The sequence below is a fragment of the Macaca fascicularis genome, chromosome 16, assembly GCF_037993035.2.
Source record: "Macaca fascicularis isolate 582-1 chromosome 16, T2T-MFA8v1.1".
In the NCBI taxonomy this organism is placed as follows: Eukaryota; Metazoa; Chordata; class Mammalia; order Primates; family Cercopithecidae; genus Macaca; species Macaca fascicularis.
The window spans coordinates 58,663,359-58,685,854 of record NC_088390.1 but is presented as its reverse complement, the minus strand read 5'-3'; the positions used below and the strand labels follow the sequence as shown (position 1 = coordinate 58,685,854).

Sequence of the window (22,496 nt, the reverse complement as noted above, 5' to 3'; positions counted from 1 at the left end):
CAGACTTGAGTTTACACCTCTTTGTCCTATAGCTGGGAGGAACGCACTGCAAACTCCAACCCAATGATTCCCTAAATGGGGTCTTCGCATCAGTTGCGTTAAAATCATCCCAGCAGGCAGGTTATCCGGCCGCCACTCCAGGGTCACTAAATCAGACTCTCCAGTGGGACCTCGGAATTCGTAGTTTAGCAAGCTCCCCAAGTGATGCTGGGGGTAAACTAACGTTTGAGAGTCACAAACATGTTTTGGAAATATAACCAGATGGGACTGGAGAAATTAGAAACTGAGAAACATCCCTAAAAAAAGCAAGACTAAGCAGCGTGGGAGACCAAGTGAGGGGGGCTCTTTGGGGTGTTTCTACCATGACAAAAATCGCCATTACCCCACAGCTCTCATACCACCAACGTTCCGCCAACGTCCCACCACCCTCATGACAACCGTCCCCGGGACTGCTCCAGCGAAGGCACCCTTGCCTGGGCCACGAGGCGCAACCGTCCCTCACAGCTGGGGAGGCTTCTCCAGGTTCGCACCGAGAGGAAGTTGGGGTACCGGTTTCCGCCGCCAGCACCCAAGATGGCGGCACGAGCGTCGCAACCACAAGCACCACATGCTTCGTGTCCCGCCTCAGCCTTCTCGGGTCTCACTAGACTTTTGCAAGTCACTGTGGGAACCCTCAAGGCGGAGGTGTTCCGCACTCCCGCGGCGATACACCCTCCCATTCCCTGCCCTAAGCCCTCAATCCCCCGCCACAGAAAGCGCTGGAAGCGCCCAGCTTGGATACTTCACCCAACTCCCAGCCCGCTAAGATCGCCCGCCGCGAACGCGCGGCCGAGGGGCCCAGAATGCTAGACACTAAGGCCTTCGCCCTACTCATTGGTCGGTCCACACCGCGGGGCGGGCCTAGGTACCCATTGGGCCGGGAATTATGTCAGTCTTGGGAAATCGGGTCCGGAGATGAGGAGGTACACTCAGCCATTGGGCCCTCTCTGCTGCCAATCAGAGGGACATCCGTCGACGGCCCCGGTCTCGGCTCGTTGATTGGAGAAACTGTTCCTAGGGTGCCTGCGGCGGGCGGGTTTCCGAGTGCGGTGGCAGGAGGGGGCGGGGAGGGAAGCGGAGGCTCGGAGCTCTAGGCCGGCCGGTGGCGGCGGCGAGGCCGGGACTCGGGCTTAGGGCCTGCTGTGGCGGCAGCGGCGGACGCCGAGCTAAGCAGCGGGTATCGGGCACATTCCTTTCCTAGAAGGGAGGGGTGCAGCGCCGCGGGGCCGAGGCTTATGGGGCGACGGGCGACGGGATGGTGCTGAGGCGCAGGAGGCGGGGGCCGAGCAGGGTTCCCGCCAGAGCCCGGCCCTGGGCCTGACAGGGAGGGGCCGCGCGCGGGGCCGAGAGGAAAGCTGGCTCCGGGATGGGATGGACTGGGCAGGGTTGAGGGCACGAGAAGGCGTGGTGTGAGGCCCGGACTTGGGAGTGGGGTGGGGCCATCGGGACGGAGGGCGGGGTGGGGTTTGTTGTAAGGGTGGGTCAAGGCCGGGGAAGTAGCACTTGTTCGCTGGCCGCCCCAGGAGGCTAGAAGCTCCGGCGCCGAGAGTGGGCATGGCGACTTGGTCTCAGCCGGACTCGGGTATCCGGGCAGGGTGGGACCAGCCTCAGGCCAGGGCCCCTGCCCCTAACTCGATTTTTAAGGGACTTTATCCGATTTCTCGAACTTAGGCTCCTGGGAGGTTTTAGTAATAAATTGCGTGAGAACGGGAGGGTAGCGTAAGCAGGAATTCTGGGTCGCAATTGTGTTTACTCTGACCAGAGAGAGGGAGTGTGAGTGTGTGTGTGTACACGTACGCTGTGTACGTATAGATCGCTCTCCCCCTGTAGAATGAAGTTGGTAGATGGGTCACAACGCCGGAGAGGAGGGGGTATGTCTTGGTTTGTGAGATTAATGGAAGCTCAAAAGTGGAGACCAGAAACAGATTTACCTCCTCGGCACTGGGCGGTCTGGCTAGAGAACATGGCCATATCCTTCTGCTTTGGCTCAGAAGGTCATATGAATGAAAATAAAACCTGCCTATGCAAATCCTGGACGGAATAGTCTTGCGTAGTAGGCCCCCCACCATCGTTCTCCTCCTTTTTTTCTTTCCTTTTTTTTTTTTTATTTCTTTTTTCTTTTTTTTGAGATGGAGTTTCGCTCTTGTTGCCCAGGCTGGAGTGCAGTGGCGCGATCTCGGCCCACCACAACCTCGCCTCCTGGGTTCAAGCGATTCTCTTGCCTCAGCCTCCCTAGTAGCTGGGATTACAGGCATGCGCCACCACGCCCGGCTAATTTTTGTATTTTTAGTAGAGATAGGGCTTCTCCATGTTGTTCAGGCTGGTCTCGAACTCCTGACCTTGGGTGATTCGCCCTCCTTGGCCTCCCAAAGTGCTGGGATTACAAGCCTCGGCCCTTTTCCTTTTTTTTTTTTTTTTTTTTTAGATGTGAGGATAGGAAAGGGAAATCAGATTTCAAAGTTCAGAAAACAAAAGGCGTTCTTCTTCTGGGTGAAGTGGTGGCCTGAACATTGTCCTTTTGTCCTTCCACACTCTCACTGTTTAATAATCTTGCCTTTTTGAACTGGAAAAGATAACTGTTATAGGTGGTTTTCTCCTGAGAGGTGAAAATTCAGCTTTACTTTTAAGACAGGAAATGGGCTTCTCATATGAAAATAGAAGCTGGGTAATGCACCTGTAGCGGGGGAGGAGGGTTGGTAAATAAAACAAAGGTGTAAGATATTTTGGATGACCTAGTTATTGTCTGCTTATCCAAACCAAGCTACATTTTAGGATATTGCACATTTAATATTAAGTATCTGAGATCCTTTGTGATCAGTACCTTTTATAGTTCTTCTATGATCGGTTGCTATATTTTGGGTTTTTTTTCTGAGAGTGTAAGTAGTCCTTTCTTCCTATAAAAGTGGCCTTTAGGCCAGGCACTGTGGCTCACGCCTGTAATCCCAGCACTTCGCGGGGCCCAGGCGGGCAGATCACCTGAGGTCAGGAGCTCAAGACCAGTCTGGCCAACATGGTGAAACCCCAACTCTTCTAAAAACACAAAAATTAGCTAGGCATGGTGGCAGGCGCCGTAATCCCAGATACTTGGGAGGCTGAGGCAGGAGAACCGCTTGAACCCGGAAGGTGGAGGTTGCAGTGAGCAGAGATCACACCACTGCACTCCAGCCTGGGCGACAGAGTGAGACTGTCTCAAAAAAAAAAAAAAAGTGAAAGTGTACTTTGAATGTGTTTTCTGCCTTCTACTGTGAAGGTTTTCCTACCCTGATCATGATGTGAAAAGTATGGAATCTCATCTTGTTGCTTTTGTGATTCTCATTTCAGGTTTCTCTGGAAACCCCCCTGGTAAGTGTGGAGGAGGCGGGACACTCTGACCCAAGACGAAAGGCCTGTAGCTCCAGCCAAAGAAAATAAACCTTAGGAGGGAGAAGGAAAAAAAAAAAAATCCATCAGCTGTTCCTGAGAACAGCCTGCAGTGGAATCTACAGAGAGGACAACTAATGTGAGTGAGGAAGTGACTGTATGTGGACTGTGGAGACAGTAAGTCACGTGGGCCCTTGAGGGCCTGGACTGGGTTAGGAACAGTTGTGCTTTCAGAGGTGAGGTGTCAAGAAGGGAAAAGTGAATGTGGTCTGGAGTGTGGCCTTGGCCTTGGCTCCACAGGGTGTGCTTTCCTCTGGGGCCATCAGGGAGCTCAGCCCTTGTGTTCTGCCAGGGTGGGATACGGGGTTTGGCACTGAGGAGGGTAACCTGCTGGCTGGAGCGGCAGAGCAGTGGCCTTGATTTGTCTTTTGGAAGATTTAAAAACCAAAAAGCATAAACATTCTGGTCCTTCAGCAATGCTTTCTCTGAAGAAATACTTAACGGAAGGACTTCTCCAGTTCACCATTCTGCTGAGTTTGATTGGGGTACGGGTGGACGTGGATACTTACCTGACCTCACAGCTCCCCCCGCTCCGGGAGATCATCCTGGGGCCCAGTTCTGCCTATACTCAGACCCAGTTCCACAACCTGAGGAATACCTTGGATGGCTATGGTATCCACCCCAAGAGCATAGACCTGGACAATTACTTCACTGCCCGGCGGCTCCTCAGTCAGGTGAGGGCCCTGGACAGGTTCCAGGTGCCAACCACTGAGGTAAATGCCTGGCTGGTTCACCGAGATCCAGAGGGGTCTGTCTCTGGCAGTCAGCCCAACTCAGGCCTCGCCCTCGAGAGTTCCAGTGGCCTCCAAGATGTGACAGGCCCAGACAACGGGGTGCGAGAAAGCGAAACGGAGCAGGGATTCGGTGAAGATTTGGAGGATTTGGGGGCTGTAGCCCCTCCAGTCAGTGGAGACTTAACCAAAGAGGTTAGTGGACCTGTGGTGGGTGTGGGGGGCCTGGGGTTTGGGGGTGGGCTCGTCCAGAACGATTGTGGTCAGAACACAGAGCCCTGTAAAGAGTCAGACAGATTTCAGCAGGGCCTCAGGCACTGTTCTTGGGTAGGGATGGGCTGAACTGTCTGACTTTAGGATTGGGGGCTGGGAGCATTTCCCTGTGTTGAACCATTGACCTACCTCTAAATGTACTGTCAGGGCAGTGGGAGGTTCCTACACATGCCAGGGTGTTGACTGCTTGGATTTCAGCATGACTGCTGGAGGCCTGGGGTGGGGGAGGATCATGTTGTGATGGGCTTTGATGCAGTGTACATCTGTTGCTAAGACACAAATACTTTATGGACTCTTGCCTTGTATCTCCCCCCACATCAGAACACAGACATACCCTGAAGTTCTCCTTTGTGGTCAGGCCTGTTGTTGTATTGTCCTGATAATTCAGACCTCCTGGGCCTGAGCCAAAGGGTAGATTTGGATAGTTACTCTTGGGCAGGAGAGGGCCAAGGCTTCCATTCTTTGCTCTAAAGGCCCACTGCAGGGAGTAGGGAAGAGAAGGCTGGGAGGTAGAAGAGAAACTGCATTCTGCTGCCCAAGTCAACTTGCTTTGAGCTGTCAGAAGAGATCCTTAGCTCTTCTCACATGGCTGACATACTGTTCTGGGCAGAAAACGATGCAGTTCTTTGCCTTTTAAGATGTGAATGGCTGCTGCTGCCCCGCCTCACCAACATAAGATTGCTTTGAACTCTGGGTTTGTATGACTTTTGCTTGCCCCCCAGCCTTAAGTAGTTGGGAAAAAGGCCCACTGCACTCCCCTGGCCATTAGGGAAGGAGGAAGCCCGATTGGGTTTTTGGAGGTGGCATGTGGAGGAATGTAAAAAGTTTTACAGATGCTGCAGAAATGGGCTCCTCTGCCTGCCAGGTCAGACCATGTTTTCCCTCCTTCCCTCCTTTGTAGCCTTTTCCTGAGCTTAGTTATCTGACTGTTAGTGACTGTCAAAGAGTATGGCTTGTTTTAGGCCAGTGGTCCTCAACTGGGGGTGATTTTGTCCCCGAGGGTGCAAGTGGCAATATCTTGAAACAGTTTTGGTTGTCACATCTTGGGGCAGGGGTGCTACTGGCACCTAGTGGGTAGAGGCCAAGGATGCTGGTTAACATCCTGAATGACACAGGACACCTTCAAACAACAGATTTGTCTGATGCCAAGTGTCAGTAGTGCAGGGATTGAGACACTCTGCTCTGTGCTCAAATGGCTCATACTGGACCTGCTTTGAGAGGGACTAGGATTATCTGAGCGCAGGTGCCAGGAACATTTCTTACCTTTCAGGGCCTCTTATTTTAGCTTCTTACAGGGCCACTTGGAACTTCACCTCTTTTCTGCTTCCCGTTTCCCTTTCCTTCAAGTGGGCTCCAATCTTGGCACAGTGTTCTGAAGTATGCTTCCCAGTCTCTGCTCCATGCTCTTTCCCCCAGGGTAGCTCCCCCAGGGGTGGGTGGAACTGGGTTTGCTCCTGGAAACCTTGCAGGGGTAGCTCCATATCTGTTCCTGCTGGGATGGGATGGGATGTTTTGGATATTATTGGGTGGGTTGGGGTGGAATGGGATGGGACTTTGACCCTGCTTTCCTCTATTTCTTGGCCCTTGTGAAGGTTGTGCTTTTCATCTCAGGCCTTTACAACTCCCTTTGGGAGGTGGGGTGGGTCAGCATTAGGGGCCCAGGCTGGGTATGGGGGAAGGGAGGATTATTATGTGTCTAGAACAACATTTCCTCAGCAACTCAGGGATAAAAATACCCAGGTCCAGAGCATGTGACAGGCACTGCTGGAACCGGTATTATCCCTGGGGTGGAAGTGCTCCCCCGCTGCCAGGCTTGCTCTGTGGACAGCCATAGCCTAGGCCCTTGTCAGGGATAGGATTCCCCTTGAGATTGGCATTCTGCCCAGAGCAGGGGGGTGGCCTGTTTACAGCTCTTTCCAGGCTAGGAGCAGACTGTGACCAGAGAGAACATACTGTCTCTCTGACCTGACCTTAGGCTCTAGGGGAGCAGCAGTGGGGAGGGAGCTAAATTTCCCCTGGAGAAGCCAATCCAGGGAGTCTGAATTGTGATACTGGGTCTGTGAGGGGCTTCTTTCCTGCTTGGATGAGATGTGGGCCAGGTATCAGGCAGAGAATGCTCTTGAGTAAAGCCAGGGTGAAAAGGGAGTGGGGGACATTTGTGGCCAGGAGAAAGCGGAGCACCTGTCTCCCTAAGTGTGGGGCTTCAGGGTTGTGTCTCCCCTCCTCTTGCTTGGGGCTAGGCTTGGCCGGCACTGTGACATTGCTGCACGTGGGCAAAATGGCCTTCCCCTTTTTCGTAGTCTGGCCTATTTTGGGGTGACAAAACTTACGACTTATGGTGGGCCTGGGTGCCCTGGGTTCCTGCCCAGCCTGACTTGTGATCCCTGGCCTTGAGAACTGGCCACTGCCTTCCTGAGGAATGGGGTAACTCCTTCCACTTCCAGCAAATAATTTAGATTCCCAGAGAATCTGCGGGAGGAGTGTCTGCCCAGTCCTGAGTGGGCTGGATGAGCAAGATGCGACAGGAGGGAGGAGAGTGGCACCCCTTCCCCCAGGGCTCTCACTGCGCCACCCCAGCTGACTGGGCTGGGTGGGGCTGCCCGCCCCTGGGCGCATCTCCTCAAGGAGACGGAGGCGGCCCAGGGATGGGCTGGTTCCTTGCGGCAGCTTCTCCAGCTGCCCTGATGCAGAGATTGGCTCCCGTCTGCAGCTAGGTAACAGGCGGTGGGAGGGGATTGGCTCCTTCCGCATCTCCAGCGGAGACTTGGGGGAGGAGATTGGCTCTCGGCGCAGCCTAGGTAACGACAGTGGGAGGGGATTGGCTCTTTCCGCAGCCCAGCTGCTGACCTGGGGGAGGGGATTGGCTCTCTGCAGCCTCAGCAGTGACCTGCGGGGTGGGAGGGGGAGGGGATTGGCTCCTTGCTGCAGCCTAGGTAACAAGTTTGGGGGGCGTGGGGGGGAGGAGCGGGAGGATAGGCCCAGGGAGCTTGCTTTCCTCTGCAGCTTGAGCACGGAGCATGGGGTGGGAGTCCCATCTCACTGCAGCCTCTGCGGTGAGCTCAGGGTGGGGGCAGCTGGGCGCCTGAGTGGAACTGGGGTTGTGAGGTGAGAGGGGGCTGCTCAAGGATGGAGGAAGGGGGCTGGGCTGGGCCGCCCAGGCAACAGCACGGGCGGGGCACCCTTCTCAGGCCCCTCGGAGCTAGCAAGGGGCCACCCTTCCAGCCTGGTGTGCTCCCTGAAAGCCAAGAGCTCCTTGCAGCCCCCTGTCCGGCTTCCCGGCACCGGCTGCCCTGGGGCTCATCTCGCAGACCATGACCCGCCTGGACCGCAGCTCTCACAGTGGTGGGGGCCATGCCAAAGGCAGCCGGCCCCTTAACTCTTTGCTGGCTGGTCACCGGGTGGCCCAGCCCCCCTCTGTTCCTGGGTCCAGGGCTTCTGTTCAGGTTGGTGTATGTGGGGAGACTAAAGTAGTATGTCTGGGAGGTCTTAGGGTCAGGGAGGGTTAATGGGAGAGGAATACCGGCTTAGAGGTAGGGAGGTGGGTCTGATCTAAGGAAATTGTTTTCTGGAAAGTGTGTGTCTGCATTTTAACCCCTGGATGGAAGGCAACACTTTAGGGTTTCTTCAGGCTTGTGGGGAGGGCTCGACTACAGGGGGGTGCCGGGTATAGGAAGCCCAAATAGCTCCATTTATTGGGGTTCTATGCTGTTAGCAGTGGGGGTGGCAGTTGGTGCAGCAACTGTTCATGAGCCACCACGGTAGAGCCGGAGGGAAGCATTTTTGGTGCCCAAGGTGGCAGCTGTAGCTGAGCAGTGATGGGGGTTACGTCCTTGAGTGGGTTGACTGATGGGGATTTGGTGAGTCCTGGGGTATGGTGAGGAAGGGAGAGCACTGGTGTGAGGGGACACAGTGAGGCTGGCCCGAGCAGGGGTGTGGTGCCCCCCTGGGGATCATCTGACTGCCTGAGCCTCCCTGGAATGGAGGCAGCAGCTAGGATCAGCTGAGAGGGAATTCTGGCGGGGATGAGTCTTGAGGTGAGCCTGGGCTTGAGGAGTTGTAGGTGTTCAGCCTTACTCTTGCTGCCAGCCCGGGAATAGGGAATGGCTATAGGAAGGGCTGTAGACAGCATGGCGTTGTCATTGGTTGCATCAGGTGGTTGGAAATGCAGGGATTTTCCTCTCCAGCCCACCCCACCCCTTTATGCAAATGAAATGGCACCACAGGCTGATGCAAGCCTGGTCACTGCTAAGTAATTCTGCATGATAATTTGCTCTTGCTTGCCATGGCCAGCTTCCTCCAAACCAAGTTTTAAGGGGTCCAATCTCCAAAGCTAGAGGTGTCTCCTGATGTTCCCCTTCTTTCTTATGTAGGGGTGAGGCGGCCCTGCCTTTTGGCTGGGTGTGTCTTGGTCCAGACCCTAATCCTTCCCACCCTTATGGTGATAGTCACGTTAATGGTTTTGCTAGTGGCTCTTTTTTTTTTTTTTTGTGGGAAGGGGATAGTGTCTGGAAGTAGATGAATGAACATTTGCTGGTGCAGAGGGACCAGGGGGTAAGGCTAGCAGGTAAAGAGCTGGGAGGGGCCCCACCCACGACTAACTGGGGTGACACTAGGAGGGAACTCTGAGGGGCAGGACAGAGAAGGGACCCTGGGACCTCAGAGCTAAAGTCATGTGATTTGTCTTTCAGGACATAGATCTGATTGACATCCTTTGGCGACAGGATATTGATCTGGGGGCTGGGCGTGAGGTTTTTGACTATAGTCATCGCCAGAAGGAGCAGGATGTGGAGAAGGAGCTGCGAGATGGAGGCGAGCAGGACACCTGGGCAGGCGAGGGCGCGGAAGCTCTGGCACGGAACCTGCTAGTGGATGGAGAGACTGGGGAGAGCTTCCCTGCACAGGTACCATCGCCCCTGCTCATTGGGCTCTCTTTTTGTCCCTACTTCCCTTCCCTGACACAAACCAGGCTGGAGTTCTTCCAGAAACTTCCCTTAGAGAAGACAGGTTGTGGGGTGGACCTGAATTTCTGTTTTGGGTTGGGGTCTATAAGTCACAGTGGCTGAGCCTTGGAAGGGGGAGTGGAAAGCAGCAGATGCAGAAGGGCCGAGCCTTGGCAACAGACAATGCAAGGGAGGCAGAGCATCTAGCATCTTCCTGCTTGCTTTAGGACTCTTTCACTTTCCTTTCTGTTGTTCCTGGGAGTTTGGGACTCCGGGCCAGCCATTAGCCTGGGAATGGGAGGGAGACTGCAGGCCTTCAGCCGTTCTGGGAAAGAAGCTTCAGCCCCAGGCAGCCAAGGCTCAGATCAGTCAGACTTAACAGTTCCTGTTGCCACAGGTGCCTAGTGGGGAGGACCAGACGGCCCTGTCCCTGGAAGAGTGCCTTAGGCTGCTGGAAGCCACCTGCCCCTTTGGGGAGAATGCTGAGGTGAGGAGGACTCCAGTGAGAGCCCACCAAATGAGCAGGGCAGCCTGTATCTGGTGTGTCCCTCCATGGCTGAGGGGCCAGCTCTTGTTCTGGCTGCTGGGGGTAAATGCAGAGGAAGGAAGAACAGAAACAGACTCCAGGTGGTAATCTCTGGGAGGAAAGCACAAGGTCTTTCCTTCCCCCTTGTTAAAGCCTCTGTGTTTTGCCCTAGTTTCCAGCAGACATTTCCAGCATAACAGAAGCAGTGCCTACTGAGAGTGAGCCCCCAGCTCTTCAGAACAACCTCTTGTCTCCTCTTCTGACCGGGACAGAGTCACCATTTGATTTGGAACAGCAGTGGCAAGATCTCATGTCCATCATGGAAATGCAGGTAGGATTGTCGGAACCGGGCAGAAACCTATTGGATTTTGCACAGCGTGTCTTAGCACTCAGTTGCTTTTCCATCTCTGAGGAGAGAAAGTGTAATACTTTCTCTGATCCATAGAAAAGTGGGGACAATGAGAGGAAACCTGTCCAGGTGTGTCCTTGGGGCAAGGGAGGTGAAGACAGGTAGGGTTTGGCTTAAATAAAACTCAGGACTCAGCCTTCCAAATCAGGGCCTGCCTCCTGGGTGTGCCTTCTTCCTTTCCTTCAGGCAGATAGGCACTTGACTGAATGCTTCCAAGGTTCTGCGTTAATAATAGCTGACATTCACATGGTGCTTCACAGCCATCGTTCGCTCACTTGGCCCTCACAGTCATCTAGTCAGCCTTTATTTCAAAGGTGAGGAAATTGAAGCTCAGAGAGGTTAAATGATGTGCCCATGGTTACACAGCAAGTGGTGCAGCTAGGTTTTCTGACTGAAGTCTGGGTGTTCTTTTCACTGTGTTGATTTTGCAGTAACAAGGTAGTGTTTTCTTCCTCTCCCTCCAAGATAGGGGAGTCTGGCCAAACATGAGGAAAAGCTGATCAGTCCTGTATTAGGGTGGAGCCCACATGGAAGAACCCATCTCTGCCAGGCCTGGTGGATGAAGCTGGGTCAGGAGCTGACACTGTGGGCTTTGGTTTATAGTCTTTTGCCTTTACACCCATGCAGCTGTGCCTCTGTTGGGTGCCTGCAGTGTGTGAGCCCCAGGGGAGGGAGTCAGTTCCTAGTGAACAGTGGTGCTCTTCTCCCCCTCCCAGGCCATGGAAGTGAACACATCAGCAAGTGAAATCCTGTACAATGCCCCTCCTGGAGACCCACTGAGCACCAACTACAGCCTTGCCCCCAACACTCCCATCAATCAGAATGTCAGCCTGCATCAGGCGTCCCTGGGGGGCTGCAGCCAGGACTTCTTACTCTTCAGCCCTGAGGTGGAAAGCCTGCCTGTGGCCAGTAGCTCCACGCTGCTCCCGTTGGCCCCCAGCAATTCCACCAGCCTCAACTCCACCTTCGGCTCCACCAACCTGACAGGGCTCTTCTTTCCACCCCAGCTCAATGGCACAGCCAATGACACAGCAGGCCCAGAGCTGCCTGACCCTTTGGGGGGTCTGTTAGATGAAGCCATGTTGGATGAGATCAGCCTAATGGACCTGGCCATTGAAGAAGGCTTTAACCCTGTGCAGGCCTCCCAGCTGGAGGAGGAATTTGACTCTGACTCAGGCCTTTCCTTAGACTCGAGCCATAGCCCTTCTTCCCTAAGCAGCTCTGAAGGCAGTTCTTCCTCTTCTTCCTCCTCTTCTTCCTCTTCTTCCTCTGCTTCTTCCTCTGCCTCTTCCTCCTTTTCTGAGGAAGGTGCGGTTGGCTACAGCTCTGACTCTGAGACCCTGGATCTGGAAGAGGCCGAGGGTGCTGTGGGCTACCAGCCTGAGTATTCCAAGTTCTGCCGCATGAGCTACCAGGATCCAGCTCAGCTCTCATGCCTGCCCTACCTGGAGCACGTGGGCCACAACCACACATACAACATGGCCCCCAGTGCCCTGGACTCAGCCGACCTGCCACCACCCAGTGCCCTCAAGAAAGGCAGCAAGGAGAAGCAGGCTGACTTCCTGGACAAGCAGATGAGCCGGGATGAGCACCGAGCCCGAGCCATGAAGATCCCTTTCACCAATGACAAAATCATCAACCTGCCTGTGGAGGAGTTCAACGAGCTGCTGTCCAAATATCAGCTGAGTGAAGCCCAGCTGAGCCTCATCCGAGATATCCGGCGCCGGGGCAAGAACAAGATGGCGGCGCAGAATTGCCGCAAGCGCAAGCTGGACACCATCCTGAATCTGGAGCGTGATGTGGAGGACCTGCAGCGCGACAAAGCTCGGCTGCTGCGGGAGAAAGTGGAGTTCCTGCGCTCCCTGCGACAGATGAAGCAGAAGGTCCAGAGCCTGTACCAGGAGGTGTTTGGGCGGCTGCGGGATGAGAATGGGCGACCCTACTCGCCTAGTCAGTATGCGCTCCAGTACGCCGGGGACGGCAGTGTCCTCCTCATCCCCCGCACGATGGCCGACCAGCAGGCCCGGCGGCAGGAGAGGAAGCCAAAGGACCGGAGAAAGTGATCCTGGGGAGGAAGGGGGTTTGATGCCCACCAAGACCGAAACTGGAGAAAGGCTGGACCTGGACCTGGACCTGGACCTACAGCGGGGACTTAAATGCCTTCTTATCCAATATATCTTCTCAGATGGGATGACTGCGGGTCAGTGTACAGGAAGAGGCAGGCACTGGCTGGCTCAGCTCCACTCGGTTGGAGTGGAAGTGGCCAGACCATTTGGATGGACAGGGTCCTCACCCTACCCCTTTCCTGTGAGGCAAGGGTGATGGTGGAGTTGCTGGAGGTAGAGGAGCTATGTGGAGCAAAGGCCAACAGAGGGGAAGGAATGGACCTGTGAGAGGAAGGGAAGGTGGCAGAAAGTCTCATTTCAGGAAGGAGGGAAAGAAAGGAAGGAAGGAAGGAAACACCCCCCCAAAAAAAATCAAAGCGAGAAGAAAATCAGAGGGAAGGTTAAGGTTGGCTCTGGCCAGGATTCCAGGCAGCAGGTTGGAGTGACTGGTGGGCCTAGGTCACTGGTGTGATAAACCCCATTTCACCCCTGGGGGTTACACAGACACAGGGTGGGGTTGGGGAGGGGCGGTGTTAACTTTTTCTGCTCCTTGCATTTTGGCATCCCTGAAGGGGAGCTCTTGGATATCATCGGCCATAACGTTTCAATCAAATGGAGCCACTGGGCCCCAACACTGGCTTGGAGATTTAGGGTCAAAGGGTAGAGTGAACTGGAAAGGGTCACGTGGCCCCATGTTGCAGCAGCCCCAACGTCACGCATGTCATTCACTGCCTTGCCACTCCATCTCCCTCTGTGCTCCAGCCTCCCCTGAGCTGAGGCTCCCATTGTCTCCATCAGAGCCTGCATGTGAATGCCATCCTCCCTGGGTTCGGTGTTTGTGTTCCCCACCCCTCACAGACTTCCTGAGCTCTTCTGTAAGCTGGGGTAGGGTGCTGGCAGTGCTCCGGGAACTGGGCCTGCAGCCTTCCTCTTCTGGGACTGCTGTGAGGCAGAGGAATGATGGAGGATCTAGTGCAGCAGCCTCCAGGCAGGATTCAGCACAACACTGGGGAGTCACCCTTCCCTCGGGCCTCTGCCTACCAATAACTGGGCTTATCACTGGGAAAACACAAAAAATTACACAACCCAGCAACAACAAAAAAAACTAGTCCTCTTAGAATTTCTTGCGCTTTGATTTTTTTAGGGCTTGTGCCCTCTTTCACTTATAGGGTCTAGAATGCTTGTGTTGAGTAAAAAGGAGATGCCCCAATATTCAAAGCTGCTAAATGTTCTCTTTGCCATAAAGACTCCGTGTAACTGTGTGAAGATTTGGGATTTTTCTCCTCTGTCCCGAGGTCGTCGTCTGCTTTCTTTTTTGGGTTTCTTTTTAGAAGATTGAGAAGTGCATGTGACGGGCTGAGAGCACACCCCCCTAAACACACAAGCTCTCAGCCACAGGCAGCTTCTCCCTCCACAGCCCCAGGTTAGCATAGGCTCCTGGAGGGCTGCCTGGGGGAGGCAGACATGGGAGTGCCAAGGTGGCCAGATGGTTCCAGGACCACAATGTCTTTATTTTTAACTGTTTGCCACTGCTGCCCTCACCCCTGTCTGGCTCTGGAGTACCATCTGCCCCAGACAAGCAGGAGTGAAATGGGGGTGGGGGGAAGCACTGATTCCCAGTTAGGGGGTACCTAACTGAGCAGTAGGGATAGAAGGTGTGAACCTGGGAGTGCTTTTATAAATTATTTTCCTTGTAGATTTTATTTTTAATTTATCTCTGTGACCTGCCAGGGAGAGGGGAGAGAGAGATGCTGTTGAGCACATGACAAAATAAAATAAAATGGATGATTCATTCTCAAGTGCAATTTTTCCCCACTTTGAATTTAAATTGAGAATAAAGGAAATGGACTCATTGTAGGGAGGACTGGCCATTGTGTGGCTAAGGCAGAGCTCACATGGGAAGATGGGTGGAGAACTGAGGAGGTTGACAATGGGGAACTTTAAAAGGCAAATCTTAAATACTGTATTAAACCTTGGGGGCAGGCATCAGGCACCATGTACTTCATAGGGTTAGCTGGTTCAATCCTCTCAGGAAGGATTCAGAGTTCTTTCAGTCTTACACAGCTAGGATAGGTGGAGGTGTCATTTAACCCAGCTCTTTACCTGTCCACCTGCTACAAACTACATTTTTAAACTGCTGTTATTTCTCTAATGGCCTCACCTGCCAAAGGGGTGCAGAGCATTGGAGTGTAGTCATGATGTTGAAAACCAGAGAAATCCATGGCAGCGACTAACGTGACAAGCACTACTGTGTAACCAGGAGAAGGGCCACTAAAGAGAAGCAGGAGGCCAGGGTTTAGGACACTAGGAAACCTCCCCAGCTGAGGGTACTAGAATCTCCTTTCCCTCAAACTGCTCAACTACCCACCCTATGAAGAGCTGTAATGTTTCAAGGTCTCTGCATGGATGCTGAAACTTCCACATGCCCATGTTAGTTAGGGCAGGTGTTCAGTAGATGCTGGAAGAATGAACACTCACTCGGCAGTCTTTTTATTGGCAGGGTCTCGCTATGTCTCCCAGGCTGGAGTGCAGTGACGTGATCTCGGCTCACTGCAACTTCCACCGGGCTCAAGCCATCTTCCCACCTCAGCCTCCTGAATAGCTGGGACTACGGGCGCACGCCACCACACCTGGCTAATTTTTGTAGAGACAAGGTTTTGTTATGTTGCCCAGGCTGGTCTCAAACTCCTGGCATCAAGTGATTCGCCTGCCTCAGCCTCCCAAAGTGCTAGGAGTACAGGCGTGAGCCATTGTGCCTGGCTTCTATGAGATTATTGGGCAGGGTTTAGGAGTAGAAGCTATGATTCCCTTAGTGGAAGCTGTGATCTCAAACTCTTGGATACCACCCTGTAACCTGGTTCAGCTCAGTCCTTTAGTGATACTACTTTAGTGATGTTTAGAGTTGTACTAAGGAGTGGAGTAGAATTTTAAGAATAATGATGATTTCTTATGTTTCAGTTTATAAGAGCTTCTCCCCAACTCCCCAGTCTCCGTTGGAAAGGTTTGGTCGTATCAAACAAGAACTCTTTCCTAATTAGGAATTGACTACTGTCTGTAAGCCAGATAAAACCAAGATACGTAAAGGGGTGAAAAAAACAAAACTAAAAGTTAGTTTAAGGCCTGGTCGGCGGCTCACGTCTGTAATCCCAGCACTTTGGGAGGCCGAGGCAGATGGATCACCTGAGGTCAGGAGTTCAAAGACCAGCCCAACCAACATGATGGAACTGTCTCTACTAAGAATACAAAAATTAGCCGGGTGTAGTGGTGGGCACCTGTAATCCCAGCTACTCGGCGACTGAGGCAGGAGAATTGCTTGAACCCAGGAGGTGGAGGTTGCGGTGAGCTGGAGAGCGTGCCATTGCACTCCAGCCTGGACAACAAGAGCAAAACTCCCATCTCAAAAAAAAAAAAAGTCTGAAAAACACTCATACCGGTAATTAAACACAAATTATATATAGAAGGGTAAACTGTGAAAAGTAAAATTTAGTTTTAATATTCTTGTACCCTTCCTAGAAATGTATATACAGTCATGTGTTGTTTAACGGCCAACATACATTCTGAGAAATGCCTTGTTAGACAATTTTGTCAGGGTGTACTCACACAAACTTAAATGGTAGTGCCCGCTACACGGCTAGCCTATGTGCTATACAGCCTATTGCTCCTAGGCTACAAACCTGTACAGCATGTTGCTATACTGAATACTATAGGCAGCTGAAATACAATGATAAGTACTTGTGTATCTAAACATAGAAAAGGCACAGTATAGGCTGGGTGCAGTAACTCAATGCCTGTACCCGCAACAAGACTATGCAACTGCACTCCAGCCTGGTGATAGCCTGGGTGACAGAGTAAGACCCTGACTCAAAAAAAAAAAAAAAAGTACAGTATAAATAGGGTATTATAATCTTATCGGACCATAATCATATACGTGATCTGTCATTGATGAAATATGCAGCACATGACTGTGTATTTTTGTTCAGTAATTAGGCTATAACTTTTACCTTATTTTGCAACCTTTTTTTAACTTAAAAGACTTAAGAGATTTGAAAAATTCCTCTTAATCCTGTTGCTAGTGTTGTCCCTGGTCCGAGTAAGAATATTTTTGTTGGCTGGGCATGGTGGCTCACGCCTGTAATCCTGGCACTTTGGGAGGCCGAGACAGGCAGATCACGAGGTCGAGAGTTCGAGAACAGCCTGGCCAACATGGTGAAACCCCATCTCCACTAAAAATACAAAAATTAGCTGGGCGTGGTGGCACTCGCCTGTAATCCCAGCTACTCGGGAGGCTGAGGCAGGAGAATTGCTTGAACCTGGGAGGCGGAGATTGCAGTGAATCAAGATCATGCCATTGCACTCCAGCCTGTGTGACAAAGCAAGACTCCGTCTCAAAAAAAAAAAGGAATATTTTTGTTAGCAGCCCCCCCACCATTAGAGAGATGTATAGTTTTGTCTAGGATCATGATGATTAGCTGGGGCATGGGGCCAAGTTGGTCAGCACTGCTGTGGGGCTGACCTCTTTCTGTTGGCAGGTAGAGTGGGTGTTCCAGCCTCTTTCTGGCAGGAAGATAGGAGGACTCAAGTAAGGCCCGTGGAAGGGCTGCTACTGCTAGCTATCTACCTATGGCAGGAAGTGAGAAGAGGTCCTGGCGGAAGGCTGGGAGACCAACAGGACTTAGGCTTAACAAACGGACCAAACTCTTGAGGCTGACTGACTTGGGTGGGTGTGGGAAAGCTTTGTCTTGACTTCAGCAGTTGTAGGCTTCATTCAAACTGATTTTTTCTCACATCTTACTCATGTTAAGGAGATGGAAATAGACCCATATTTTCAACCTCTGCCCTGCACAGATCTCACCAATGAAGGTGGGGCTGTTTCAGTATCAATAAAAATAGAATAGTGAACTATAGAGGGAAAATCGTGATCTAGAGACATGCTTCAGTGTCATCAAGACTGGCCTCCATAGCTGACATTTCCCCACCCTTACTGGGGAAAGCTGAGTAATAATTAGTCTGGTGAACAGGGAGTTAGCTTCCATAGAGCCTTGTCAAGCTGGCCTCATCTCTGCTTTTATAACCCCCAGCTAAACCAAATCTTGCTGCCCCTCTTCACGTTTGCTTGGCAAACAGTTCCTTATGGAAAAAAACATCCCCAGTATCCTCAGGTCCACTACCTACCTCATCCTGTAGGCACTGACCAAGAGCAACAACTTTAGAAGCTCACACTAAATATAGTTTAGGGCACACCGTGGTGAACAGGTGGACAGCAAAAAGCCTGTTTCCATATTGATGTACCATATGTATACAAACACAGGTACTAGATTGGTGTCTGCTTCTGAGTCATTTTCCCAGCCAAGTATAGAAATTCTGTAGCAAAACCCATGTGCTTCATGATCATGAGTAGTTAAGCCTTTTCTATCACAGATTCTCCTCTGTTAAGTGAAAGGGACCCACAAACCTTCAACTTGTCATTTTGTCAGTATACCAAAATAACCTTTCTTTTTACCTTTACTGTATTACACTGAAGTCAATCATCTTCCTTGCCTCTGGCTCTGAACTTTGGAGTGGAGAATGAGCATTTGGGGACTATGGGGTATGTGTGAAACTTAACACTACAAGTTCTAGTCCTTGTTCTGTTCACTTCGTGTCTGCCTGAATTAGCTGAGAAACAGAATTTAGTACACATATTGTCTCTGGAGTAGTGTGAGAATCTGGTACCTTGCAAAAGAGGGCTGTTTTCAAAAATTAGCTGGATAGAAGTCTTTGTCTTCCTTTTTGAATACACCATACCAACAAAGGTCTTAAAGCTGTTTTGGTTTTTTTTTTTGGAGACAGGGTCTAGCTTTGTCACCCACGCCAGAGTGCAGTGGCGTGATCTTGGCTCACTGTAAAACTGCCTCTAGGCTCAAGCTAGTCTTCCACCTCAGCCTCCTGGTAGCTGGCATACAGGCGTGCACCACCATGCCCGGCTAACTTTTGTATTTTTAGTAGAGACAGGGTTTCGCCATGTTATCCAGGCTGGTCTTGAATTCCTGAGTTCAAGCAATCTGTCCGCCTCGGCCTCCAAAGTACTGGGATTACAGGTGTGAGCCACTGCGCCCAGTCTTAAAGCTGCTTCTTTTCTAGCCTAACTTAAACTGCAGAATGGAGATAGGTTGCACAGTATTTTTTACTTAATTCTAGATGCTCTTCAACTAAGGAAACAAAAAATCTAGTTCACTTGGGGAGAGGTGGAGAATAGACCAAGGAGTTGGCATTCTGCCTTTTGTGTCAAACACAAGTGTAACTGGGCTAATACAATTGACTTGAACTTTTCAATTCTCAGTTAGGGGCTAAAGCAGTAATTGAAGCAATGGGCTAGTGTCCCAAAGCCAGGCCTCAAAGTTGCCCAGCCTGACCCTAACTATGCAAATAGCAAAAAGGGCAGGCTTGGTCAAAGTCAGCTAGGATTTAAAAATCCATTTGGGGTAAACAGTGGCTTTGGTACTATCACAAACCACCATACAAACCAACAAGGTCACAAGGCAGACCCAGTTGTGCCACTGGTATATTTTAAAACAGGTTATTTAATACAACCAAAAACTATAGAAGCTGAATTGTCAGCACCTATTCTAAACTTGATATTCAGCCTTCCCTCACTTTTGCCACCTCATTAGCCTAAGGGGGGGGAAAAAAAAAAAAAAGCCTTTAAAAGGCACTGCTCTGCTTGCCCCCACAAAGCAGGGCCAACTGTGCTTTTCATCCCAGCAGGATGGTTTTGTTTCACATTTCATTTGCTTTCAACATTCAGCAGTTTATTCAACAGTAAACATACAAGGCCAAGGTCAATTAAGTCATCCATAAGAGACAAGTAACTTTAAACTTCACATACTAGATAGGAAAGCAGTAACTTTTGGGGAAAAAACCTCAGTGCTGGACATCGTCAAAACAAGGTGATATGCAGATCCACAGACTGACAAGTTGTCTTGGGATCTTAGGCTCTCCTCTAACAAACTCCTGTAATCCCACACCAAAACACTAGGATGCCTCTCCCTGATCAGTTTCCTACTGCTGAAAGCCAAGACTCCTTTATTAAGTTGAATGCTAATACTGAGCCTGGACTTAGTTCAGTTCTATCAGCTTTAAATTATAAATGAGGACATATCTTCATCAGAAGACCCAACTTGCACATTAATCTGAGCCATCATTTTCCCTTTTACTATGAGAAATAATTGCTTTATAATGCAGATTCCCAATGCCACAGTCCATAAAGATGTGCCAAGCACACAGACAAACCCCAAATGGCGAAAGTTTAAGATCAAATTGAGCCAAGTCTATGACCACCACAGAATTGAGAGTTCTGGAATATAAGGTCATATCTGAAAATAGGTATTTAAAAATTTAATTAGGCGAGGTGCGGTGGCTTACACCTGTAATTCTAACACTTTGAGAGGCAGAGACAGGACTGCTTGAGCCCAGGAGTTCGAGACCAGCTTGGGCAACATTGTGAGACCCCCATCTCTACTAAAAGTTAAAAAAAAAAAAAAAAAAAGAATTAGCTGGGCATTACAGCACACACCTGTAGTCCTAGCTACTCAGGAGGCTGAGGTGGGAGATCTCTTTAGCCCAGGAGGATGAGGCTGCCGTGAGCCGTGGTAGCACCACTGCACTCTAGACTAGGTGACAGAGACCATCTCTCTCCCCCCGCAAAAAATAAAAATTTAATTGCTAAAAATTACTTAAAATTGGTCATCAAAATTTTCAAACGATATTAAATGCAGGAACAATTATTCCTCAGCACTGTCTAGAGTGTTTCTGTGATCATTATTCTATCCATTTACAATATTAAATAGAAACTTAAGGCAATGGAGGAGCAAGATTTTTGTTTTACTGGCTCTACCAGTACAAGACACCTCAGGTAATAATGATGTCACAATATTAGCAAGCTCCCCTTTTCTAATAGTAACTGAGATAATTTATTGCCTCTTTAATGCCTGGGCAGGAGGTCTATGATGGTGCAATTTCATGGAAACCGTCCAACAAACATGTTTTTCCACTGCCTGAAGAAATACTCTTTGGCTGCGAGTGGTGGTTCACTCCTATAATCCCAGCACTTTGGGAAGCCAAGGCAGATGGATCACTTGAGGTCAGGGGTTCAAGACCAGCCTGGCCAACATGATGAAACCCCATCTCTACCAAAAATACAAAAATTAGCCAGGTGTGGTGGGGCATGCCTGTAGTCCCAGCTACTTGGGAGGCTGAAGCAGAAGAATCGCTTGAACCCAGGAGGCGGAGGCTGCAGTGAGCCAAGATGGTGCCGCTGTACTCCAGCCTGGGTGACAGCGAGACTTTGTCTCAAAAGAACAAACAAACAAAAAACAAAGAAATATTCTCTGAATACTTTCTCAAGCTGACTTATTTGTTGTGCCTATTTATATTTGTAGCAGTTTGCATTTGTGGTCTCAACAATCAAAAAAGTTGATCCTTAAACCATTGATCTAGTAATATGCTAACTGGCTTTTGAAAATAACAAAATTGTGACTATCTAGCTTCAACTCAGTTTTCACTGCATGCATATCAGTATTACTGTTTTCTCTGGGGGAGAATGATACAGTTTTTACAACAGCTCAGGAATGCCACAAATGACAAGTCAGTCAGTTCCAAAGGTTAAGGCCAAAGTTGACTAGCAGTCCATTTGGGATACAAACCAAGGCTGTAGTTTCATTTCAGTGCATCCGATGGTGCAGAACAGAACCAGAACACCTCCACTTAAACTCCCTTAATTAGCTACCAATGGCTGTGCTACTGCCAATCACCACCAGGGCACACACTCAGACCTCTGTGCAGGAAGGCCTGTGACCCAGACCTTCAGTAAGGCTCCCAAGGTCCATTTATGTCTCCTGAGAACTTTCCTGAGGCGGCTTTCTGAAAAAAGTATCTACACATCAGTTTATTTTAAACAAATGCTTTGCACGAGTGAGTAGTACTCAACTGTTACACTGATTTGATCTCAGTGGAAATCCCATTTCCGTTACAGAAATGACAAGTCAGCCGGGTGTGGTGGCTCATTCCTGTAATCCTAGCACTTTGGAAGGCCGAGGTGGGTGGATCACGAGGTCAGGAGATCGAGACCATCCTGGCCAACATGGTAAAACCCTGTCTCCACTAAAATACAAAAAATTAGCCGGGTGTGGTGGCGCACGCCTGTAGTCCCAGCTGCTCAGGAGGATGAGGCAGGGGAATCGCTTGAACCCAGGAGGCGGAGGTTGCAGTGAGCTGAGATTGCGCCACTGCACTCCAGCCTGGCGACAGACCAAGACTCTGTCTCAAAAAAAAAAAAAAAAAAAGCCGGGTGTGGTGGCGCACGCCTGTAGTCCCAGCTGCTCAGGAGGATGAGGCAGGGGAATCGCTTGAACCCAGGAGGCGGAGGTTGCAGTGAGCTGAGATTGCGCCACTGCACTCCAGCCTGGCGACAGACCAAGGCTCTGTCTCAAAAAAAAAAAAGACAAGTCCAAGGCCAGACACAGTAGCTCACGTCTGTAATCCCAGCACTTTGGGAGGCTGAGGCAGGTGGATCACCTGAGGATAGGAGTGCAAGACCAGCCTGGCCAACATGGCAAAACCCAGTCTCTACTAAAAAAATTTAAAAATTAGCCAGGTGTGGTGGCACGCGCCTGTAGTCCCAGCTACTCAGGAGGCTGAGGTAAGAGAATCGCTTGAACCCAGGAGACAGAGGTTGTGGTGAGCCAAGATCACACCACTGTACTCCAGCCTGGGTGACAGTGCAAGACCCTGTCTCACAAAGGAAAAAAAAAATCATAGGCAAAAAATGACATTTTAAGTCAGTGCTCAAACACGGGGCCAATTCCTGGAAAATTTTGGAGAAGTAGATTTTAGGTCATATAATCTATTACATACCAGAGGCAGGATCTAAACCTAACTTAAAAACCCATGTTTCCAAATGTACCATAGTTTGGAAGTGCTGTCAGGTCAGAGTGCTCAATAAACTTTTGGCAATACTGAAGACAGCATGATGCGACCATCTTTACAATCTCTGCAGCACCTGATAAATGCCTATTA

At 50.7% G+C, this 22,496-nt stretch overlaps 1 protein-coding gene across 6 annotated transcripts; it reads left to right on the top strand.

Moving 5' to 3' along the window:
- The first annotated feature begins 1,103 nt into the window (after positions 1–1,103).
- NFE2L1 (NFE2 like bZIP transcription factor 1) lies at positions 1,104–14,235 on the top strand. 6 transcript variants are annotated; one of them, XM_005583544.4, is made up of 6 exons: positions 1,104–1,216; positions 3,361–4,385; positions 9,152–9,364; positions 9,801–9,890; positions 10,102–10,260; positions 11,055–14,235. In XM_005583544.4, exons 2-6 carry the CDS (start codon positions 3,876–3,878, stop codon positions 12,399–12,401), a joined length of 2,319 nt encoding a protein of 772 aa, XP_005583601.1. In that variant the 5' UTR covers positions 1,104–1,216; positions 3,361–3,875; the 3' UTR covers positions 12,402–14,235. The 6 variants fall into 6 exon arrangements, with proteins under 6 accessions (XP_005583601.1, XP_045230864.1, XP_005583600.1 ...); XM_005583543.4 differs by lacking the exon at positions 1,104–1,216 and adding an exon at positions 1,538–1,621; XM_045374929.2 differs by lacking the exon at positions 9,801–9,890.
- The last annotated feature ends 8,261 nt before the right edge of the window (positions 14,236–22,496 follow it).

Bases quoted from the DNA above. Each gene is read 5' to 3' on its own strand.
- NFE2L1 (XM_005583544.4), top strand. From the start codon at position 3,876: ATGCTTTCTCTGAAGAAATACTTAACGGAAGGACTTCTCCAGTTCACC. The intron at 9,365-9,800 runs GTACCATCGCCC...CTGTTGCCACAG, and splicing joins GGGAGAGCTTCCCTGCACAG to GTGCCTAGTGGGGAGGACCA. The intron at 9,891-10,101 runs GTGAGGAGGACT...GTTTTGCCCTAG, and splicing joins CCTTTGGGGAGAATGCTGAG to TTTCCAGCAGACATTTCCAG.